This window comes from Gossypium hirsutum, chromosome D02, assembly GCF_007990345.1.
Source record: "Gossypium hirsutum isolate 1008001.06 chromosome D02, Gossypium_hirsutum_v2.1, whole genome shotgun sequence".
NCBI classification, from domain to species: Eukaryota; Viridiplantae; Streptophyta; class Magnoliopsida; order Malvales; family Malvaceae; genus Gossypium; species Gossypium hirsutum.
This window is the reverse complement of record NC_053438.1, coordinates 67419467-67438798: the sequence shown is the minus strand read 5'-3', so window position 1 is coordinate 67438798 and position 19332 is coordinate 67419467. Positions and strand designations below refer to the sequence as shown.

General features: G+C 35.5%; 2 protein-coding genes across 2 annotated transcripts; both read right to left on the bottom strand.

The window, feature by feature from the left end:
- Positions 1–1835: 1835 nt before the first annotated feature.
- Positions 1836–9191, bottom strand: LOC107908999 (lipoyl synthase 1, chloroplastic). Its single transcript, XM_016836349.2, has 7 exons — positions 8170–9191; positions 7728–7891; positions 7384–7474; positions 7111–7268; positions 6793–6964; positions 2541–2651; positions 1836–2227 (listed from the first exon to the last, which is right to left on the bottom strand). Exons 1-7 carry the CDS (start codon positions 8536–8538, stop codon positions 2141–2143), a joined length of 1152 nt encoding a protein of 383 aa, XP_016691838.1. The 5' UTR covers positions 8539–9191; the 3' UTR covers positions 1836–2140.
- A 51-nt stretch (positions 9192–9242) lies between these two features.
- On the bottom strand, positions 9243–12618 carry LOC107909000 (uncharacterized). The gene is made up of 6 exons (XM_016836350.2): positions 11999–12618; positions 11743–11841; positions 10963–11140; positions 10423–10520; positions 9790–9851; positions 9243–9611 (listed from the first exon to the last, which is right to left on the bottom strand). The coding sequence occupies exons 1-6, from the start codon at positions 12491–12493 to the stop codon at positions 9488–9490; spliced, it is 1056 nt and encodes a 351-aa protein (XP_016691839.1). The 5' UTR covers positions 12494–12618; the 3' UTR covers positions 9243–9487.
- Between the last annotated feature and the right edge of the window lie 6714 nt (positions 12619–19332).

The window sequence follows — 19332 nt, the reverse complement described above, 5'->3', positions numbered from 1 at the left end:
GTTGGGACGAGCAAAGGCAGCTCGTTGTTGCTGAAGATGCGGTTTGGGAGTCCTATTTAAAGGTAAGATTATTTCAAGTCTTTATTATATTATTTTTACCAAACTTATGACTAATATGATTTCCTCATTTTTTTAGAGTCACAAAGAAGCCGCTCAATTCAGATATCGTACTTTCCCGTACTATGACCAGCTTACTACCATATACGCAAGAGATCGAGCAACTGGGAAAGATGCTCAAACAGCTGCTGATGTTCTTGAAGAAATACATGCTGATGATGTACATACTACAGATATGAATGAAGAGAGAAACACATTCTATGACTGCGAAGCTGACGTCTCTTTAGACGACATGGATGTTTCTGGTACGGATCCGCGAGGAGATAGAGACCAAGGGGGTTCCTCATCTTCAAACAAGAGAAAGAAGAAATCTAATGCTCGTGATAATGTGTTTTCTTCATTTAATGAGGCTGCCACTTTGTTGGGGGAAAAAATCCAGGCCGTTGGCGAGCAAATCAGTAGAAGTATTGCCTCCGATGTGGTAGTTCAGCAGAAATCAGAAGAACATCAAAATATGGAAGAGAGAGCTTCAAATTTATATTCAGCCTTATGGTCAATTGAAGGTTTAACCGACGATCAGCGGTATGATGCTTTGAGTAAAATTCCCGATCATCCAACTCAAATGATCGTTTTCTTTAGTTTACCTTCTGTTGCCCGATTGGAATGGGTCAGAAGATTTCTTTCTTACCATTCAATATCAATGTTCAAACTTTTTGATGTTGTAAAACTATATAACATATGGATTATGATGTACAATTTCATTTTCATCTAACATTTTCTTAATATAAGTTAATTATGTTTATGCAGAATATAATTCTCAAGTTATATATTGATTTTAGTAAATTCATATAAGAACATTTTATTATTAAGAATTTTATAAAATTATATATCACTATTAAATTATATTTAATATTAATTATTTTAAATTGTATAAATTCATATTAGAAAATTTATTATCAAGAATTTTATGAAATTATATATTATTATTAAATTATATGTAATAATTATCATTTTAAATTATACAAATTCATAAAATATAATTTATTAGTTATAATTATTTTAAATTTTATTAAATTATATATTTTAATTAAAATATATTTAATATTAATTATTTCAAATTTTATTTTATAGTATCATATATTATGATTTGAGTAAATTCATATAAGAATATTAATTATTAAGAATTTTTTAAAATTATATATTTTAATTATAATATATTTAATAATAATTATGTTAATTTATATTTTACAGTATCATATATTATGGTTTGACTAAATTCATATAAGAATATTAATTATTAAGAATTATATTAAATTATATATTTTAATTATAATATATTTAATAATAATTATGTTTAAATATGATTAAATTATTTATTATTGATATTAATAATCTTATTAAAATTTAAATAACAATAACAATAATAATTTACCAAAACAAATTTCTACTAATTATTAAGAATTTTATTAAATTATATATTTTAATTAAAATATATTTAATAATAATTATGTTTAAATATGATTAAATTATTTATTATTGATAATAATAATCTTATTAAAATTTAAATAACAATAACAATAATCATTTACCAAAACAAATTTATGCTAAAGGTATTCTAGTCATTTTAGTTTTTTCCATTATGCTATTACACCTCTATTACATTCAACCAAACACAGGATTACTATTACGCCTCTATTCCATTACATTCAACCAAACAGTTGATTTGCTATTACACCTCTATTCCATTACACCTCTAATTCAATACAGCGAACCAAACGTGCTGTAAGAATTATCTTAGCATAACTCTTGTTGGAACTTGAACAATATATATAGGGTTATTTTATACACATTTAAACAATTTTACTAGGGTGTTTTCTTAATCAAGTCTCTAACCAATAATAATCTCTTGTTCGCTCCTTTTTTTCATTTTGGGTCCCATACAAGTCTTTTCACTTTAAGATTTTAGCAGCTGCAACAATTCAATTTAATCTTAAAAATACAGCGTTAAATGAAAAAAAAAATCCTCGTATAAAAATGAAAATATATGGCCACAACTTGGAAGTTCAGAATAAAGGCCGAAACGTCAATTGGTTGAAGCTGTAGTGTTGTTAGCCCTTTCTTTCACCATGGACTTAACAAAGAGCTCCCCTGCCCTATACGATGATCGAACCTGCAACAAGGAAGTTCATGTCCAAATATGTATAAGTGCTTTAGCAGAAGTTAATATAACAAAAAAGGGTAGGAATGAGTGAATGAGAAACAGTGTCTCTACTCGCGAAGTGATGAATGGTAGGCTGGTAGTGAAATTTCGATTATGTAGCCAATTTCGGAGAAACTCAAACTGATTTAATTAGGACAGGGAGTTTCTCTCTGGCTACTTCATTCTGGTGTGTAAAAGTCCGCTTTTTAAGTTCATTCAATGGCGTGATTGAAATCCATGAAAAACTAGTACAATCCAAAGCAATGAATTACAAAGAGCTTACCAAGGGACCACTAGCTACATAACGAAATCCAATCGATTCCCCGTATTCCTTCCAGAGAGCAAACTTTTCGGGCGTAACATATTCTTTGACGGTCAAATGGAGTGGTGTAGGCTGCAGAAATATGAATACATTTAAAGTTAATACTTCCATTCCAAGATGAGTTGCAAGGAGTCGGTGATTATGATGCTTATAATATTTATTTTAAGTATGAGATATATCATAGACGGTTAGGATTACCAAGTATATTTAGGGTTTAAAGATAGGGTTAGGAATAAAACTTTATTTGAAAGAAAGCCTAGAAACTTTACTTGCAAGAAAGAAATCCGATATAAATAAGTTGTACGCTTCACAGCCATAATTATTATTCAGATTATTTACTTTGAATTAATAGAAAAACTAGCGGTTTTCTATAACCTAAGTTTTCTAGAGTTCCATCTTTCCTATTCGTTTGTTCAGCACTCATTCTTTTTAATTGTTGCTGTTTTCTTCCCCAATCCACATCAATCTTAGGGTCTGCTATTAAGCCATGGTTGGACACATTAGTGGTCGAGGAAGACAAAATTAGTGTCAAGAAACAGAATTGGCTGCACTACGTGTGATTGAAGAATTGTCGCGTGCAGTTTATGCTTGGCTGCGAAAGGAACAAAAGGGAACCCTGATGGGGATTCTGAAAGGTGCCCACAACCAGTTTCACATACCGGAAGGTAGTCTCGCTGATATATTTAATTTTGGTGATGAAGAAAACGTCTTTCATGATGCTGGACCTGCAAAGCTAGTGGTACGAGGTGGATTAAAGGAGGGGTCGATACATTCCCCTCAATTAAACGAGAGCGGAATCAATGTCGAAGTTGATTATTCTCTTTGCAAGATGCATGTAGAAGAGAAAGATTATGATATGTTAGAACTGATCTATGATGTATATCCTAAAGAAAGTGAAGAAGTTGAGATATATCCAATCAATGGAAAATCTTTGGTTGTTCATACATTGACAGCCACAACCTTAAAAGAAGGGGAGGATTGGAGGCGAATTGGAAATCTCCTAGACATGTCAAAGGACACAACATTCGATGATTTTGGAGTAAAAAGAACTGATTCAGTTTCTACAATTGAAACAGATTCTGTTGAGAGAGAATTCAATGCTGAACTCAAGAAAAAGTGGGGAAGTTTGAAAGCAAGTCATAGTGTGAAGGGGATAACAATCTTTTGAAGAAAAAATACCTACAATCAACATGTAAGTTGTCGCTGAAATCGAGCTCCACTGATTTCGAAAGAAAGTCCATTGCTAGTGGATGAAACGAATGAGGACTTTTTGTTGATAATTTCACGTGATTGTTTTCCTTGCATCCGGACAACAATTACCCATTTGAAGATTTTGGTCTAGTTCGTTTTTTCTCTGAGACAACTTTTAAGACATGAGATGGCCTTTATGAGTTGTTAAAAACACCAAGCGCATCTATGCGGATAATGAGTGCGGTGGGTAGACGACTAGACATTGCAAAACAGCATGCAACTGATGTAACAGCTACTTTAAATGCAGAAGTAACTATTCAGAACATGAACAATCATGAGCAATCTAATAATTTCAGTGGAACAACAGGTGCTAATGCTATTTCACGTGAAAAGTCAGTTTCAATTGGGCCGACTAATATCTTGATAAAAGGTCATTGTTGGCATGCATAGTTCGCGCAATTCCAACTGGTGGCAGAATTCAAATCATCTCAACATCCCCAATTAGTTTGGGGAAAGTACTTCCACCATTACACTGGCTTGATCATAAGCTGGATGACTTTGTAGCTAGCTACCCTAAGTTATCTGTAATCAGGGGTGATTATATTCAGCCTCAAGAGGGATTGCAAGAAATGATAGCAGCCAGATGCTATTGCTAAAGTTGCTACAGCTGCTGAAGCGCTATTTTCATTCTCTTTTTTGGCTTCTGTTTCTGTTACACCGATTACACAACCTAATCAGCTAAAGAAGGCGTTTCAATCAATTGATTCCAACCATGTCAAGGAAATGCCCTTTACAAGGAGTATGTAGCTATTAGTAAAAATGCATCCGATGCACAGCTGTTAGTAATACAGAATCAACATTCTGATGGAATTTGTTTTGATGAGTCTGGAGATTTCTTCAATGTAAAAATATTGAGCCAAGCTAATGATCTAGCCGAAAGTAATGGATCATACTTCGAGAGATCAAGTGTAACTAGTGTTGAACGTAACTCATAGACATGGAATGTCCGAGAGATCATGTGCGACATGTGTTGAAAGCAAGGCATCTGGACATTGAAGGTTAATTTAAATGGTGTCGGAGGGGCAATGACACCTTAAAACATCAGACCATACATGGGCTTCTTTTTTCTCTCATCATTGCATTCATATCATGCGTTCTTAGTGCATCATCTGATAAATCATCCGTCCTCTCTCACGCTGCCTCTTTTACAAAAGAATCCCAAGAAATCGTGACTGGCAGCACTTGTGGTCAACTGTTTGTACTTTCTCAACAGTTTTTGCACAATATGTCCAAGTCTCCAATTCCTTGCAATGCAAGAAAAAGAGCAGTTAATTTTTCTGCTTGGATTCATGGAGGAAAAATTCTCATGGAAGGGGGAAGTAATGTGACTGCAGACTTGCAATGTGGTGATATTTTCCATGTATTTTCACTGGTTTGCTCTGGTGCAGTTCTTCTTTTTCCATGCTTACCAGATGAAGGTGTGGGTGGAGCTACAAAGTTGAGAAGATTGAAACGTAGATCTGAGGATACTGAACTCTATGATGTGGATAGGGCTGAGAAACTAAAATCCATCGCGCAAGATGAATTTGTTTCACGACAAGAAAAGGACTTTCTTAGTATCATGGTATCCGTATATAGCACAAGATTCCCCACATCCAATGCTTTAGAATTGTTCAAAGATGAGGAGACATAAAATCCTGAGCTTTTGAATGGTTAAAGTTTAACTAATTTGGATCAGATGAAGGAAATGCTTGAGTTTAGAAAGAATGTTAGCATATCATCGAAGTCTGGTGAGTCACCTCAGGAAGCTATGGCTAGTTACAAGAACCTATTGTCACACCCTTCTGATGAAGGACAAGGCAGTCACTTTCATCTTGAGTTGGTCAAGGCTGTTTGCACTGAAATTCAGAAGGTTGGTGATCAAGGTTCGAGCATAGAAGATGTTTATAGTCTTGTCAGAATGCCAGGAGAACAGGCACCTGAAATTTTCATTCTTGCACTTCAAGAATTTGGAAGAGATCAGATAGTTTACTATTCTGTAATGATTAAAGCTGCTGATAACCTTGACCAGGAAACCTATGGAATGAAGTTGCATGGGCATACAAAGTTAGGAGAAGAAAAACATAAAAACCAGAATCATGCTTTAGTTATTACCCGTGGAGAAGCTTTTCAAACTGTTGATACGATCCAGGACAATTGCATGAAGTAGAGACTGAAAAGAGCTGATCAAGAAAATTATGCTGAAGTGGTGAAAGTTTTTTCTTACCAGAGCCGATTTTCCAAGCCAAGGAGAATGACGCAGGAGTTTTATTTTTATTTTATTATGACAGTTTTATCGTATAATATTTATTTTAAGTATGAGATATATCATAGACGGCTAGGGTTGTTAAGTATATTTAGGGTTTAAAGCTAGGGATAGGAATAAAACTTTATTTGCAAGAAAGCCTAGAAACCTTACTTGCAAGAAAGAAATCGTATATAAATAAGTTGTAGGCTTTACAGCCATAATTAATTATTCTGATTATTTCGTTTGAATTAATAGAAAAACTAGGGGTTTTCTATAACTTAAGTTTTCTAGAGTTCCATCTTCTTTACAATTCGTTTGTTCAGCCCTAATTCTTTTTAATTGTTGCTGTTTTCTTCTCCAATCCACATCAATTATAATGCTGATATTGATAGCTCGTGAAGTAATAACTTGAACTATTACAAACATTGACCAAGGCAGGATAGTCAATGCAAGAGAAGTGGTAAAATTAAACATGTGTTTCAACATGACAACAAGGTTAATGAAACCATGAAAAGGACAACTTGAGCTACGAGAGGAACATCAATTAACTCGAGAACAACACACTAATCATGAACAATCTTTCACCCAACATAAAAATCACTATCAACTAATCACGGGAAAACATTGCTAGATCACCCGGACTAATGGTTTGTCACAGGCAGGATTCAAACTAACACAGCCAAAGTCCCAATACTCGGGCACCTAAGCTAGATATCTTTGCATATAAAAACATACCTGTAGATATTGCCCAAGTGTAAGAATGTCAACATCTATAGCCCTCAGATCAGCCAGGGCTTCCTTTAACTCATCATCAGTTTCACCAAGGCCAAGCATTATTGAAGACTTTGTTATCATTCCTTCTTTGCTCACCTTTGCATGTCTTAGAACTGACAAACTCTGCTCATACCTGCAATGTTAAACAAAGTAAACTCTTAACTAGCTCGTACAAGCATACCAGTTTTTTATCCTCGATAAATGATTGAAAAACATGTAATTCAAGTAACAATTACATAACATCTACATGGTTGAAGTGGATTGAACGAATGTACTTACCCGGCCCGTGGATCCCTGACAATTCTTTGCAGCCGTTTCACTGTTTCAATGTTATGTGCAAAGACATCTAATCCTGAATGTACCAGAGTGTCTACAGCTTTCAAATCGCCTCGAAAATCAGAAGTTAAACATTCAACCATGATGTCTGGCTTGAGGTTCTGCACGTAATCATGTAAAAACCCAGCATTTACATTCCAATCTCTTCCTCGAAAATACACAATAAAAAATAAAGAGCAAAAGCAGCTGAAAGCTATAGTGAGTTAGATATACAACCTTCATAGCTTGGACAGTCTTAGCAAAATGTCCACTCCCACCATCAGGTAAGTCATCACGATCTACGCTAGTCAAAACAATATAATCCACACTGCAGATACAACAGCACAGAATCATAAATTATAATATAACTATTCAGATATGAATAATCGATGGACTACAGGATGTAAGCCTAGGAAATGCAGCGGCCAACGGATCTTTGTCGCCATTGATAAACAATGAATAGGTGTATCAATGTGTGGCATGAAATATGAATATCAAGCATAATCATTGTTAAACAATAGAAGCTAAACAAGGCAAGTAATAAAAGAAAGCAAAAAAAAAAACTTTTTTTTAAAGCTTACCCCCAACTGGCAATGGCCTGAGCTGTATTTTCTGGCTCCATGGGGTCAGGCGGTGGCGGGTTCCTGCTGGTTTTAACCGCACAGAACCGACAACCTCGGGTGCAAGTGTCCCCAAGCACCATTATCGTTGCAGTCGCAATGCCATCCCCACCTCCATTCCAACACTGTCCAGCAAAATTGATTACTTTTAACAGTTAAAAACAGGGGTCTAATTATGGTTTCAGTCCATCAACTATGTTGAATACTTTAATTTGGTCTTTTATAATGCAGAAAATCCAAATCAAAATTAATTGGATTTTGAGTATGATCGAATACGATAGAAAAATTTTCACATCTACCGTTGGCAGCAACTACTGGTGTTATAAATTAGCTCTCAAATTTCAGCTTAAAAATACTTCCTAATCAATCGCAAAAGTAGAAAAAAAAAAGAAGGGAAAATTACCTCTCCAATGTTGGGGCACTGAGCTTCCTCACAAACAGTATTGAGTTTCAAGCGCGAGAGAGATTGTTTAACCTCGTCAAACCTCAGCCCTTGCGGAGCCTTCTGCCTCAGCCACTCCGGCTTCTTCACGTTAGGGTCTCTGCCCGTAAAAGGACCCATACCACCCGGGTATGACCCGTTTTTGGTATCCGAATCCATCAGCTTCCCAGCCGCCGATAACGAAGAGGATTGCGGTCTTTTGACATCAATTTTCGACGCTGAATCTAAAGATTCGCATCGGATTTTGAGTTGTGAAAATGAGGAGGGTTTACGAGGTCTTGGAATGGGGATTGAAGCTGAGATTGAAGGTTTTGACATTGATACCGACATTTTTTTATTTTCAGATTTTCAACAACAAAATAGGAAATTGAAAATTGAAAATGTTGGGAAGCTAAGCGGATGTTAAAAAAGTATACATAAAGAGGATTCAATTCAGGGGCTTGCTTTGTTTTGTCCGCCCTACGCTAAAACATAAGCCAACTTGTTTTGTTTTGCTTGCGTGGGTTCGGTTCTGTTAAAGTTTGGTAGTTGGCTAGTTGTAACTTAAATGTCTGAAACCTAATAACAAAAACAAATGCACTCACTCCAATTTCTCCATAAAAAACTTTGATTTAGCTATTATCGAGTCAAGTTTTGAAGTATTTTTTGTCCGGAAGTGATAGATCTCTCAAAGGTTCGATAGTTCCAGTTTCGTCGAGAGCTCAACTGCTCGAGTACTTGAAGAGTTACTTGGGGCTTGAATTCACAAAACATAATCGCATCATCGAGAAAGACCATGCATGGTATCTAATTGCCCACCAACGAAATGGTAATCACTTGTCATTGCCAGGGTTTGAATCCAAACCCTTAAATAGCATCAATGGCATCTATGCTACCTCGTCCAATTGATAGGGTGGCTGTAAATGTCCCCGCTCTCTTAACCCCGCCTTAAGCACTCAAACTCTCGTGAAAGTCAAAACAAAACCTCAACTCGACCTAAAAAAATACCATCCTGCTGAATGGCTGATCAACTCTTTATAACTCTACGATTAATATACGTTCAAATCTCAAATTCTAATTTCAACATACAAAACTATCACAACAATTACACAATAATTGAACAGTATACAAATTGAGCTTTACCATATAAGGGACCAACTCATCAAAATTTTGAACTTCAAGTAATCCCGGAAAAAAACATTGCTCATTAACATTTATTGAGGGTGTAAGTTTCTGGGTGGAGATCAAACCCTGGGTATTCCTCAAAATCTTTGGTGATTATAATTTCGTTATTATGGCATCAAACAGCATCAGCTGAATCTTCATGGGAATCTTCGGAATTGGAACCGTCAACCATCTTCTCAAGCGAATCCATATCCCCAGCTTCGGAGAAAGTGTGTAGCCGGAGCTTGTCCGCGTCCTCACTGAAATAGAGGGTGAGAACAATTAACTATTTCGTACAGGGTATACGGTATAAGTCTTCTTTTTCCTTTTGAGTTGCAAAACAATATGAAACACATCATCTGCTAGTATTTTCTGTCACCCACATATAATTTTTGTGAGAGCTAAAATGAAGACAGAAAGTTGAATAGAGAGTCTTACTCTGTAACCCCGAATATTTCCTTCACAATCAAGGAGCTATCCCTTGAGCAGAACTCCAGCAACTGCACAAAAGTATCACAAAAAAATAATCAATTTAAATGGTTACTCTGAATGTAGAAAACCAGAGTAGCTGACAATGAAAATGCCACATACTTGTTTGCTGCAAGATGATCGTTTTTCATTCTCCTTATTGCATTCAAGATTCATGGTTTGGTTCTTAATAATAGTCGATTTTAAGACTACCATCCATTTATTAGACTACTTGATATATAGATCAACTCATACTTAACCCAAAACATTTGAGAGCCCTAAGTTACTCAAACTCGGGTGGGATCATCGAATATAGGTATGTATCCTACACAGGCATATTCGGTTTTTCTTCTATCTTTTTTTATACATTTAAAGAGTCCAAAAATGTGTCAGATAGATATAAAACCTATTGTCTATAAGCCTGCAAAACTACAAAATAATTCATCAAAATGTTTTTAAAAGGACTGAAGTGGCTATTATCAATTGCAAAACAAATAAAATATCATCAAAGACGCAAATAAGACGATGATATAAAGCACACGAAATCCAGAGAGAAGATGGCACTAGTAAAGAGGATATAAAGCTATCCGTTCAACAACACACCTCAGATAGATATAAAACCTTCCCAAAAAGGCCCTGCACGGCAAGTTTCCTCTTAAATCCCTTTTCTGTAAACCCTGACATGTCCATGACAACTGGGCCTGAACAGTAAAGAAAGATTATCAGTGTTGGATACAAAACACTTCCAGGGAGATAAATCACATAGAAGCTCACAGAATGATAAAAAAAGGTCTCAAAAGCAACTTTGAATCCTAAACCAACACTCCATTAAATCAGTAACACCTTTATGATAAAACAAATTCATATGACCACCATCAATTCCAGGAGTATATGTATTGGATGACTTCATTGCAACGAGGAATACGATATCAGCAATTTTAAAAACAATTTTTAGAAATAACTACCACAATCACCCATGTTGTAAATCATTCTAGGTTATCAGACACACACAAAAAAAAAAGAGGGGGGGGGGACCGTAGCAAATATCAATATATTATCATATATCACTATATATTATATATAACTAGAGCATTAATATATTATATATCACACAACAAGGAAAGCTGCAGTACTAAAAGTTGCCTTTTTCGCGCACGATCCGTCTTGAGATATCATTTAAAATTTCAGCAATCTGAGAATCATCAAGCATTGAAGCTTTCCTGAGCTGGATCAAGCTGGAAATCAAATCTGCACTCCATGGCTTCTCATTCAACGAATACCTAATATACTTGCGCAGAATCTCCTCCACACTAAAACCTGTCTGGATATGGATTAGCAATTGATATTAAAACACAAATAGCATGCATATTATGCATTGAAATAACAACAAAAAAATGTCCGCACGTGCGTGCATGTATAAATAAATAAATAGAACAAGCTAAATAACAAAGTCCTAATGTAATGATTCTTTGCCAATTAAATGTTTGGAGAGTTGAAATCTGTAGGACTCAATTAAGCACTACAAGCAAGACTAAATTGAAGATGAATTTATCTTCCCCTTTTCAACATGAATCTATATACTAATATGAGGAGGGTCTATGAAGAGTTGAAATCAGCAGGACTCAATTAAGCAGTAAAAGCAAGACAATACAGAAATTTCAGTAGGAATATAGGAACAGATAATGCCTATGCGGACACGAGAGTGAGTGTCGGACGCTAATATGTTCGACTATTTCCAAGATTTTCATGTATTTATTTGAAGAGTCTTTGGAGACCCATATCAAGATATTGGTCAAACGGACACGAGTAGTTCAAGAAAAATAAAAAGTCCGAGCAACTTAGCTTTTGGGTTCCATTCTTGACTACTCTCTCTCTCTCTCTCTCTCTATATATATATATAGGTTGAAGGGTAATGGGTCTCACCTTTTGCACTAATCCCTTCAATGCTGAATTATCTACTGCATCACTTCCTTGCTGAAACAACTCATCGATGGATTTGCAAAGCATTGCATTTTTATTAACCTAAAAATCCATTCCCTATTAGTGTAAAAACAATTGAAGAAGTATGCAAATTCAATTCCAATTTCAAAATCCACATCAAGAACCCAGATTAATAACTTGGAAAACAATCAATTTAAGATTAAAAAAGAAAAGAAACCGCGGTTTAAGTCTAACTAACCAATTTCTTTCTTTGGTGCCTGGGAGAAGTGAATTTCTTAACGGTTTTGACAAAAGCAATGACAAAAGTGATACCAGCATAAGCCAAAGGAACAGCAAGAATCCAAGGCAAAGAGCTTGTGCCGACTCTGGGTCCAGGGATGGCTTGAGTAACAGAACCAGTGAACTCAACAAGGTCCAATGCCTTCTCTTGAATCCAGGGCAGTTCCTCCTCCACCTCCACTTCCTCTTCTTCAACTACTTCTTTCTTGGTCTCTTTTGGGTTTTTCGAGGGGACCGCATTTTCGCCGCCGGACTTGGAGGTCGCCGCCGCAGTGGTGAGAGATAGGGATAAGTTGGGTGTTTTTCTTGGGGTCAAACGAGGGATTGACAAGAGAGCAGGAGGGAAGGGATGGGTACCAAGTTTGGGACGAGAGAGGAATGGGGAGGAAGCGGTGAAGGTAAAAGAAGAAGATGATGATGATGATGATGATGATGATGAAGCAATGGAGGCCATTGAGCAAATGGAAGTTTTTGGTTTTAGAGTTCAAGACTCTGAGCAAGCAGCAACTTATAATCCTTGCTTCAAATGGCCAAAACCCCAACCCACAATGTTTTTTTCTTTGTTGCAATGGAAAAGGTAAACCACCTGTTCCATCCCTCTCAATTTATATATTTAGCAAATTAGTCCCTCCAAATTCAGAGTAATTTAATCCTAACAATTTTAAAATAGCAACATCACTAGTTTTAGAGTAAAGTGTAAAAGTGGTTACTAAATTATTGACTTTGTTCTATTTTGGTCATACAATTATTAAATTTTTCGTTTTATTTACTAAACTTTTCGAAATTAAATATTTTAGTCATTCTCCTATTAGTTTTTGTTAGTTGAGTGACGGAAAGTTGACGTGAAATTTTTTTATTGGTTTACTTACAAATTTAGCCTTTCGATGTTTACACATTCTATTAATTTGATCATAAATATAAAAAATTTAACAAATTTAACCATCAATGTTTACCACTGCCGTCATCAGCGAACCATTGGTCAGCCATGTGTTCTTCATTTAGTTTAAGTTTAGTTGGGTTGGCGGTCACCTTGCTTTTTTGGGTTTCACAAAAAAGTTTAAGTTATAAAAAATCAGAACTTTTGGCAAAATTACTTTATAACAAATATAAAATAAAAATCATACGTTCATTCACATACATAACAATTCAAAACATGCATATAATTTAAGAATGTCACTGCTTATTTTGTCTAATCAAACAATGAGAGATAAATAAATTACGTATCTTGTTATAATATAAACACAGCATAACCTGGATTAATACCAATTATTAGAAATTCTGGTTTAATGCAAAAAATGAAAAACTTTTATTAACTTTCAATAAAAAAAAGTTATTTTTTTCTATGGTAACTAAAAAACTTTTGAGCTTAGCAAAAGATAGAAATTAATCTAAGTAAATTACCACTATTTTTTTATAGAACAATGGCACTCAATTGATTGTGTCTTGTGTAATTTTAGGTCATCTCATAGTTCTTATTTATAGGCAAAAGGTACAAGGGCGACATGCCCTCTGGTGAACTAGGGCTTGCCACCCCTCTCATATGAGGTAGGCCATTGGGCTTATCTCATATATTGAACACAATTATATGCATTATCTAAACTTTAGACCAACACTTATCATTTATCCAATCCAATAACTATATTTTCTAATTTCAAAATATTAATTAATTAATTAATTAATTTACTCAATTAAATTATTTTCCCAATCAAATTCTAATTTCGTTAAAGTCATGACAACTTTAACGTATTAAAATCTATGAGGAAATATATTTAATTGCCATATTCAATAAAACTATGATGACTAATTAATTTAATTATCACTTCGACCTTTGATTATTTAATTACAATAAACTAAATAATAATTTGAATAAAATATTTTAATCTTTAAGTCATCTTTTGTACTTAGCAAGAAAACGCATTCTCTGTATATAATGATGCATACAATCTTTTTCTCTTATTTATCGTTTTCATTCATTTCATATTATTGAATTTACATGCAATCCATTTCGAGTTATATCGAGCTAGTGGAGGGACCGATTCAACATATATAATTAGGGTTCAAATAATTTGTAACTAAGTTCTGGTTATTCATCTATTGATTACAACATTATTTAATCATGGAATCATTCTACTAAAGTACCATGATTGCACTCTCATTTATTATATATCATTACGAAAGCAACTTAATAAGTGTTTGTCCAATGACCTTGTCACGGTGTGTTACCCTCATAAGATATCATTAATTTTGGGGGATAAATTTGCTCACCCAATATGATCCTATTTTTATCTCATGGTAATAATTACATCCACATTTAAGAAAAGTCAATTACTAACAAATAATAATTAAATTATATATTCTAGACAAATAACTCATGGCCACATTACTTTTTCATCTCTCATGTAATGCTAATGAGAGGATATAATTTCTCCTTTTATCGGGATATGAAGTTCACTATTATAAATAAAGTTATGTCATGTAAAATTCGTATACTCAACATACTAGCTTTCGACTTTTTAGTTATTTTTAACTCAAGCTTTCAATATATCAAAGCATACGAGTCATGCAAACATAGTTGTCACAGTCGTAGATAAAAGCCCGTGACCATTGCACACAGAATGTCCCATAGAGGCCAACTTATTAAATGAGACTCATTTGACCCTCTTGAACTGGCCCAACTCGTGGACCCCATGAAAAAGCTCATCTACTTGAAACCTTGGTGGCCTAGTAAAACTCTCCAGTAAAACTAAAGTTACTAGGGTAACTAATGTAAATACTAATGGATAAAGACGTATAGAGTTTAAATCTATTAGGACTCTCATCTTGTAAATAGGCATTAATCTTAGTCATCGATGTAAATCAATTTGTACCGTTGGATCTAGGGGAGTTCAACTATAAATAGAGCCCTCATTCCCCTTCATTTGTAATCATCCCATTGATAGTTAAAAAATATATTTGAGAGTATTTACTCAAACACTTGGTGTACATTACTTTCTTGTAGCTTTTTCAATTCTCTCATTGCTCTTTCGTTTCAAGTTTATTTCGGCTATATTTTTTAGTGGCTTAGAGAATTTTCGAGAGAATTCTCACTTTTCGAGAGTTAGACTGACTTAGGAAAATTTGAAGTAAAGAAATCACCTAAGGTCGCGCGGTATCAAAGTCAATGTACAAAGGTGTCGATCGAGATGTTAAAAGGAGTAGACAAGTAAGTTAAGTCAATAGAGACCTGTGGGAGGGGCAAGAAAGCTAACAACTCAAGGGATATGTTGTCAAATTTAGATGGCAGGGTAGCTAAACTTGAGGGCTCTATGGGTGACGTGAAAAAGACCTTTGAGGAAGTTGATGGGCGTGCCACAGAGTTGGAATCGAGGCAAGACTAAGTTAAGGATCAAATAGCAAAGGCCCTTAGTGATAGTATGGATGTGATGCAAGGGGTTCTCAACACCGTTGTGGGTGAGTCGATTGAGAAGAATGATGCTTTCGAGACTATAGTATCGGCCTTGAAGGAACAGATTGAGGAGCTCAAGGGATAGCACAATATCTGCAAAGCTACTTTGGGTAATGGGGTGTTGGTTGGGGCACTCAAGCCTAAGGTAGATGTTTCAAAGCTGAAAGAGTTCAATGGGATGAGGTTCACAAAGGATGTGAATAGTTTCTTAAGAAGAATGGAGCAATACTTCTGTGCCAAAGGCATCATGGATGATGCTACTAAGGTAAATACTATTGTCATGTATTTTACTAATGTCGTTTTGTTATGGCGGCATCGTAGGTTCGTAGATGAGAGTTACAACATCAAGAAGTCAATGAACATTCCAAAGCAATGATCGTAGTGATGTCCTTATTCGAGCTTGTTCCAAGGAAAAACAGGTCTGAGTCATCTGAGTTCAATGAAAAGGGCAATGGTGGGGGAGATAAAGAAGGACAAGTTAAAATAATAACAATAGTGGTAATAGGAAGCCACACAATAGGAAGTGGAAGCCCGAGAACAAACCAAATGGACCAGTAAGATGCTTCATTTATAAAAGGTCAGCACATTATAAGTGGTTGTTCAAAATGATTTGTGCTTTCTGTCATCGAAGGAGATGATGAGCTAGATAGAGTATCATTGAGGCTTGGTTCGATCACACAGGGTGTTGAAGTTAAGAGGGTTAAAGAGAATGAGAATAAGCCAATGAAGTGCTTCTTATGTTGTGGTTTGCATAGGATGCGAGGTTTTCCGAAGCGATTTAAGCTGTCCAGAATCACTAAAAAAGATGAAGTAGAGCCAGAAAGTGATGGTTTAAAGCTTGGGTCAATAATACTCAATTATGCGAAAGCGAAGAGGGATCACAAACAAAAAAGGTTGATGTTCATGGACATCGACATCATAGGCCGAATAAATAGTGCTATTGTTGATACAAGGGCATCAAACTCGTTCATATTGGATAAAGTCGCGAATAAGCTTGGTCTATTGGTTAGCAAATCGACCAAGAAGATCAAAATGATTAATTTCAAATATGTCCCAATTGTGGGAGTAACACAAAGAGTTGAGTTACAATTTGGCGAGTGGAAAGGCAAGAAAGACTTTGAGGTAATTCACTTAAATGATTATGACTTTGTTCTTTGCTTTAATATCCTTGATCGAATTAATACTCTGTTGTTTCCTTTTGTCGATTGCATATGTATATTGGATACTTGTCAACGACAATACGTAATGTCGGTAAGTCATGATAAGAAGGGTGGAACTAATGCATGTTGGCAATCTGGCTAGCTACAGATGTTCCGAGTGGTGGGAATATTGACTTGATATATTGGAGTGCTAACGAGACCCCCTGCATAATGCGAAAGGTGAATAAAATTGATATAAAGTCTGTTGGGTTATCAGTGAGGCTACCACCTATAAAAAAGGTGGGTTGTGCATTAGACTTTATGGGAAAAGTAGTTATGCAAACTAGGCAGCTGAATCGAGTAAATGTTATGAGTGAGGTACATATTGACTTACCATTGGCTTGGAAAAGACATAGAGACCCTTTCAAAGTTCTAAAAAGGGTAAGCCAAGAGGATTACAAACCAGAGTTATCGACAATACTCAATGTTAACCCGCCCAATGTAGGTTTGTCGAAGCTCATTTGTGCAAACCAAGGAGATCTTGATTGATGCAAGTCACAAGTCATACAAAGAAGTTAGAGTTAAGTGAAATGTACGAAGAAGAGAAACAATTAGAGTTAAACGACGACAGAGACATAAGTTGAGGCAAATGTTTCGAGGGGCGTGACTCCTCGACAGAGAAACTAGTTAGGAATTAGCTGAGGCATTAAAGCAGTTCCGAGACGAGTCAAACCAGCGTCATTCCAAGAATGCGACGAGGGCTTCGCAAGAATGGGTGAGGGAGAATGTCATGGGTCGTAGATTAAAGCCCACGACCATTGCACACAGAATGTCCTATAGAGGTCAACTTATTAACTGGGGCTCATTTGACCCACTTGAACTATCCCAACTTGTGAAACTCATGGAGAAGTCCATCTACTTGAAGTCTTGGTGGCCCAGTGAAACACTCCAGTAAAACTAGATTTACTAGGTTAATTAATGCAATTTCTAAAGGATAAAGATGTATAGAGTTTAAATACCTTAGGACTCTCGTCTTGTAGATAAGCACTAAGCTTAGTCGTCGATGTAATTCAATTTGTATCGTTGGATTTGGGGGAGCTCAATTATAAATAGAGGCCTCCCTTTCATTTGTAATCATCCTATTGTTAGTTAAATAATTTATTTTAGAACATTTACTCAAACACTTAGTGTGCATTGCTTTCTTGTAACTTTTTTAATTCTCTCGTTGCTCTTTTGTTTCGAGTTCTCTTCTACTATATTTTTCAGTGCCTTAGAGAGTTTTCAGGAGAATTCTCACTTTTCAAGTGTTGGGTTGACTTAAGCAAATTTGAAGCAAAGAAATCGTCCAAGGTTGCACGGTTTGCCAGACTAAATTTCATCCCCATGACATAGTCACTTATTTAGGATTAAGGTAAGTCGCACTATGAATGTTGTCGAAACCGTTTTTTGAAAACAAAAAATTTTAGTTGTCGACTTTAAAAGTAAAATTGGAGTCGCCAACTAAAATTTTTTGTTTTCAAAAAACAGTTTCGACAGCTTGGCGACTCCGCTGGGGACTTTAGAGAGGCGAGCCATAAACTGATTATGTTTGTCTTTGTGTCGGAAATCAAAAGTTTTAAAAAAAAATTCATGAGTTCCCTTCATACTCGTTGATTTTTTTCCATCATGGTGTTAGCAACTTTTTATTTGCATTTACATTTTGCATTACATGGTCAGTTTTACCCTTTAAGTGGGAGCGAGAAACTAGTCCTTCGTGAGATTTTCATCTCCGTGCAGCCATAGGGAAATGTATCCCCCTGAACTAAACTCGATCCACATGAGCCTATAATGGGTGAGGATCTAGGAATCTGCTGGTTCGGGTACCCTTACTCTAGAAACTAAGCCTCATATAGTGAGCTTTAGGAACTTGCCCTAGGGAGAGCTATACCAAACCCTAGTGGATTCCTGAATAAATGTTCTCGCTATTTCATGTTTATATTGGATTATATCTTTTTGGTGTGATATTGACTTGGGTTTATTTTGTTTTGATTGCATGACATCATGATTGCATTGCATTTGCATCTTAGAAAATAGATGTTGATTTGAGTTCGATTACTAGATTAGAAAGCTTGTTATGGAATACGGGTTTCTTGATAAGGTGGAAGATAATATGGCGGTCCGAAGAAAACATGGCACGAAAAGCCTAACAAGAGGAGTATACGACTTTGCTGCATGACCTGAGGATCCAAATTGTCAAAGTTTATTCAAAAGTCATCAAAGGTCCCAATCTCATAAAGAAGCTAATGAACGTGAATGAGCAAGGATTTACGACCTAGATCAAACAAAAAGGAGGTTAAATTCGCGAGATGTATCTTAATATCTGAAGGGTCGATGTCTTCACTTGGAGTATGAGGGTAAAGCTGTATATATATGTTCACTTTATGTAAAGAGATTTGTTTTCTAGTAAAGTTTTCTAGTAAAAAATTGAACATGAATCAACGTCTCTTTTTTGCATTCATTCCATGCACTTGCATCACATTACATCACATGCACTAAACACCGTTAAGGGATCCTGATTAACTAAAATCATTACTCAGTTAACTTGGAAACCAACCAACTAACCAAACACCGTTACGGCACTTGGCCAAAGATTAAAGATATGGATCAGAGATTGGAAAAGCTCGAACAGCATCAGAAGGAGATGCAAGACCGACTTCAGCTACAGATGCA

What these genes read in the sequence shown, in the direction of transcription:
- LOC107908999 (XM_016836349.2), bottom strand. Translation starts at nt 8,538, where the DNA reads ATGTCGGTATCAATGTCAAAACCTTCAATCTCAGCTTCAATCCCCATT. An exon ending in AGACTGTCCAAGCTATGAAG is followed by an intron (nt 7,269 to 7,383) that starts GTTGTATATCTA and finishes GATTACGTGCAG; the next exon opens with AACCTCAAGCCAGACATCAT. An exon ending in ATGTAGCTAGTGGTCCCTTG is followed by an intron (nt 2,228 to 2,540) that starts GTAAGCTCTTTG and finishes TCCTTGTTGCAG; the next exon opens with GTTCGATCATCGTATAGGGC.
- LOC107909000 (XM_016836350.2), bottom strand. Translation starts at nt 12,493, where the DNA reads ATGGCCTCCATTGCTTCATCATCATCATCATCATCATCATCATCTTCT. An exon ending in ACGGATCGTGCGCGAAAAAG is followed by an intron (nt 10,521 to 10,962) that starts GCAACTTTTAGT and finishes TTTACTGTTCAG; the next exon opens with GCCCAGTTGTCATGGACATG. An exon ending in GAAATATTCGGGGTTACAGA is followed by an intron (nt 9,612 to 9,789) that starts GTAAGACTCTCT and finishes CCTCTATTTCAG; the next exon opens with TGAGGACGCGGACAAGCTCC.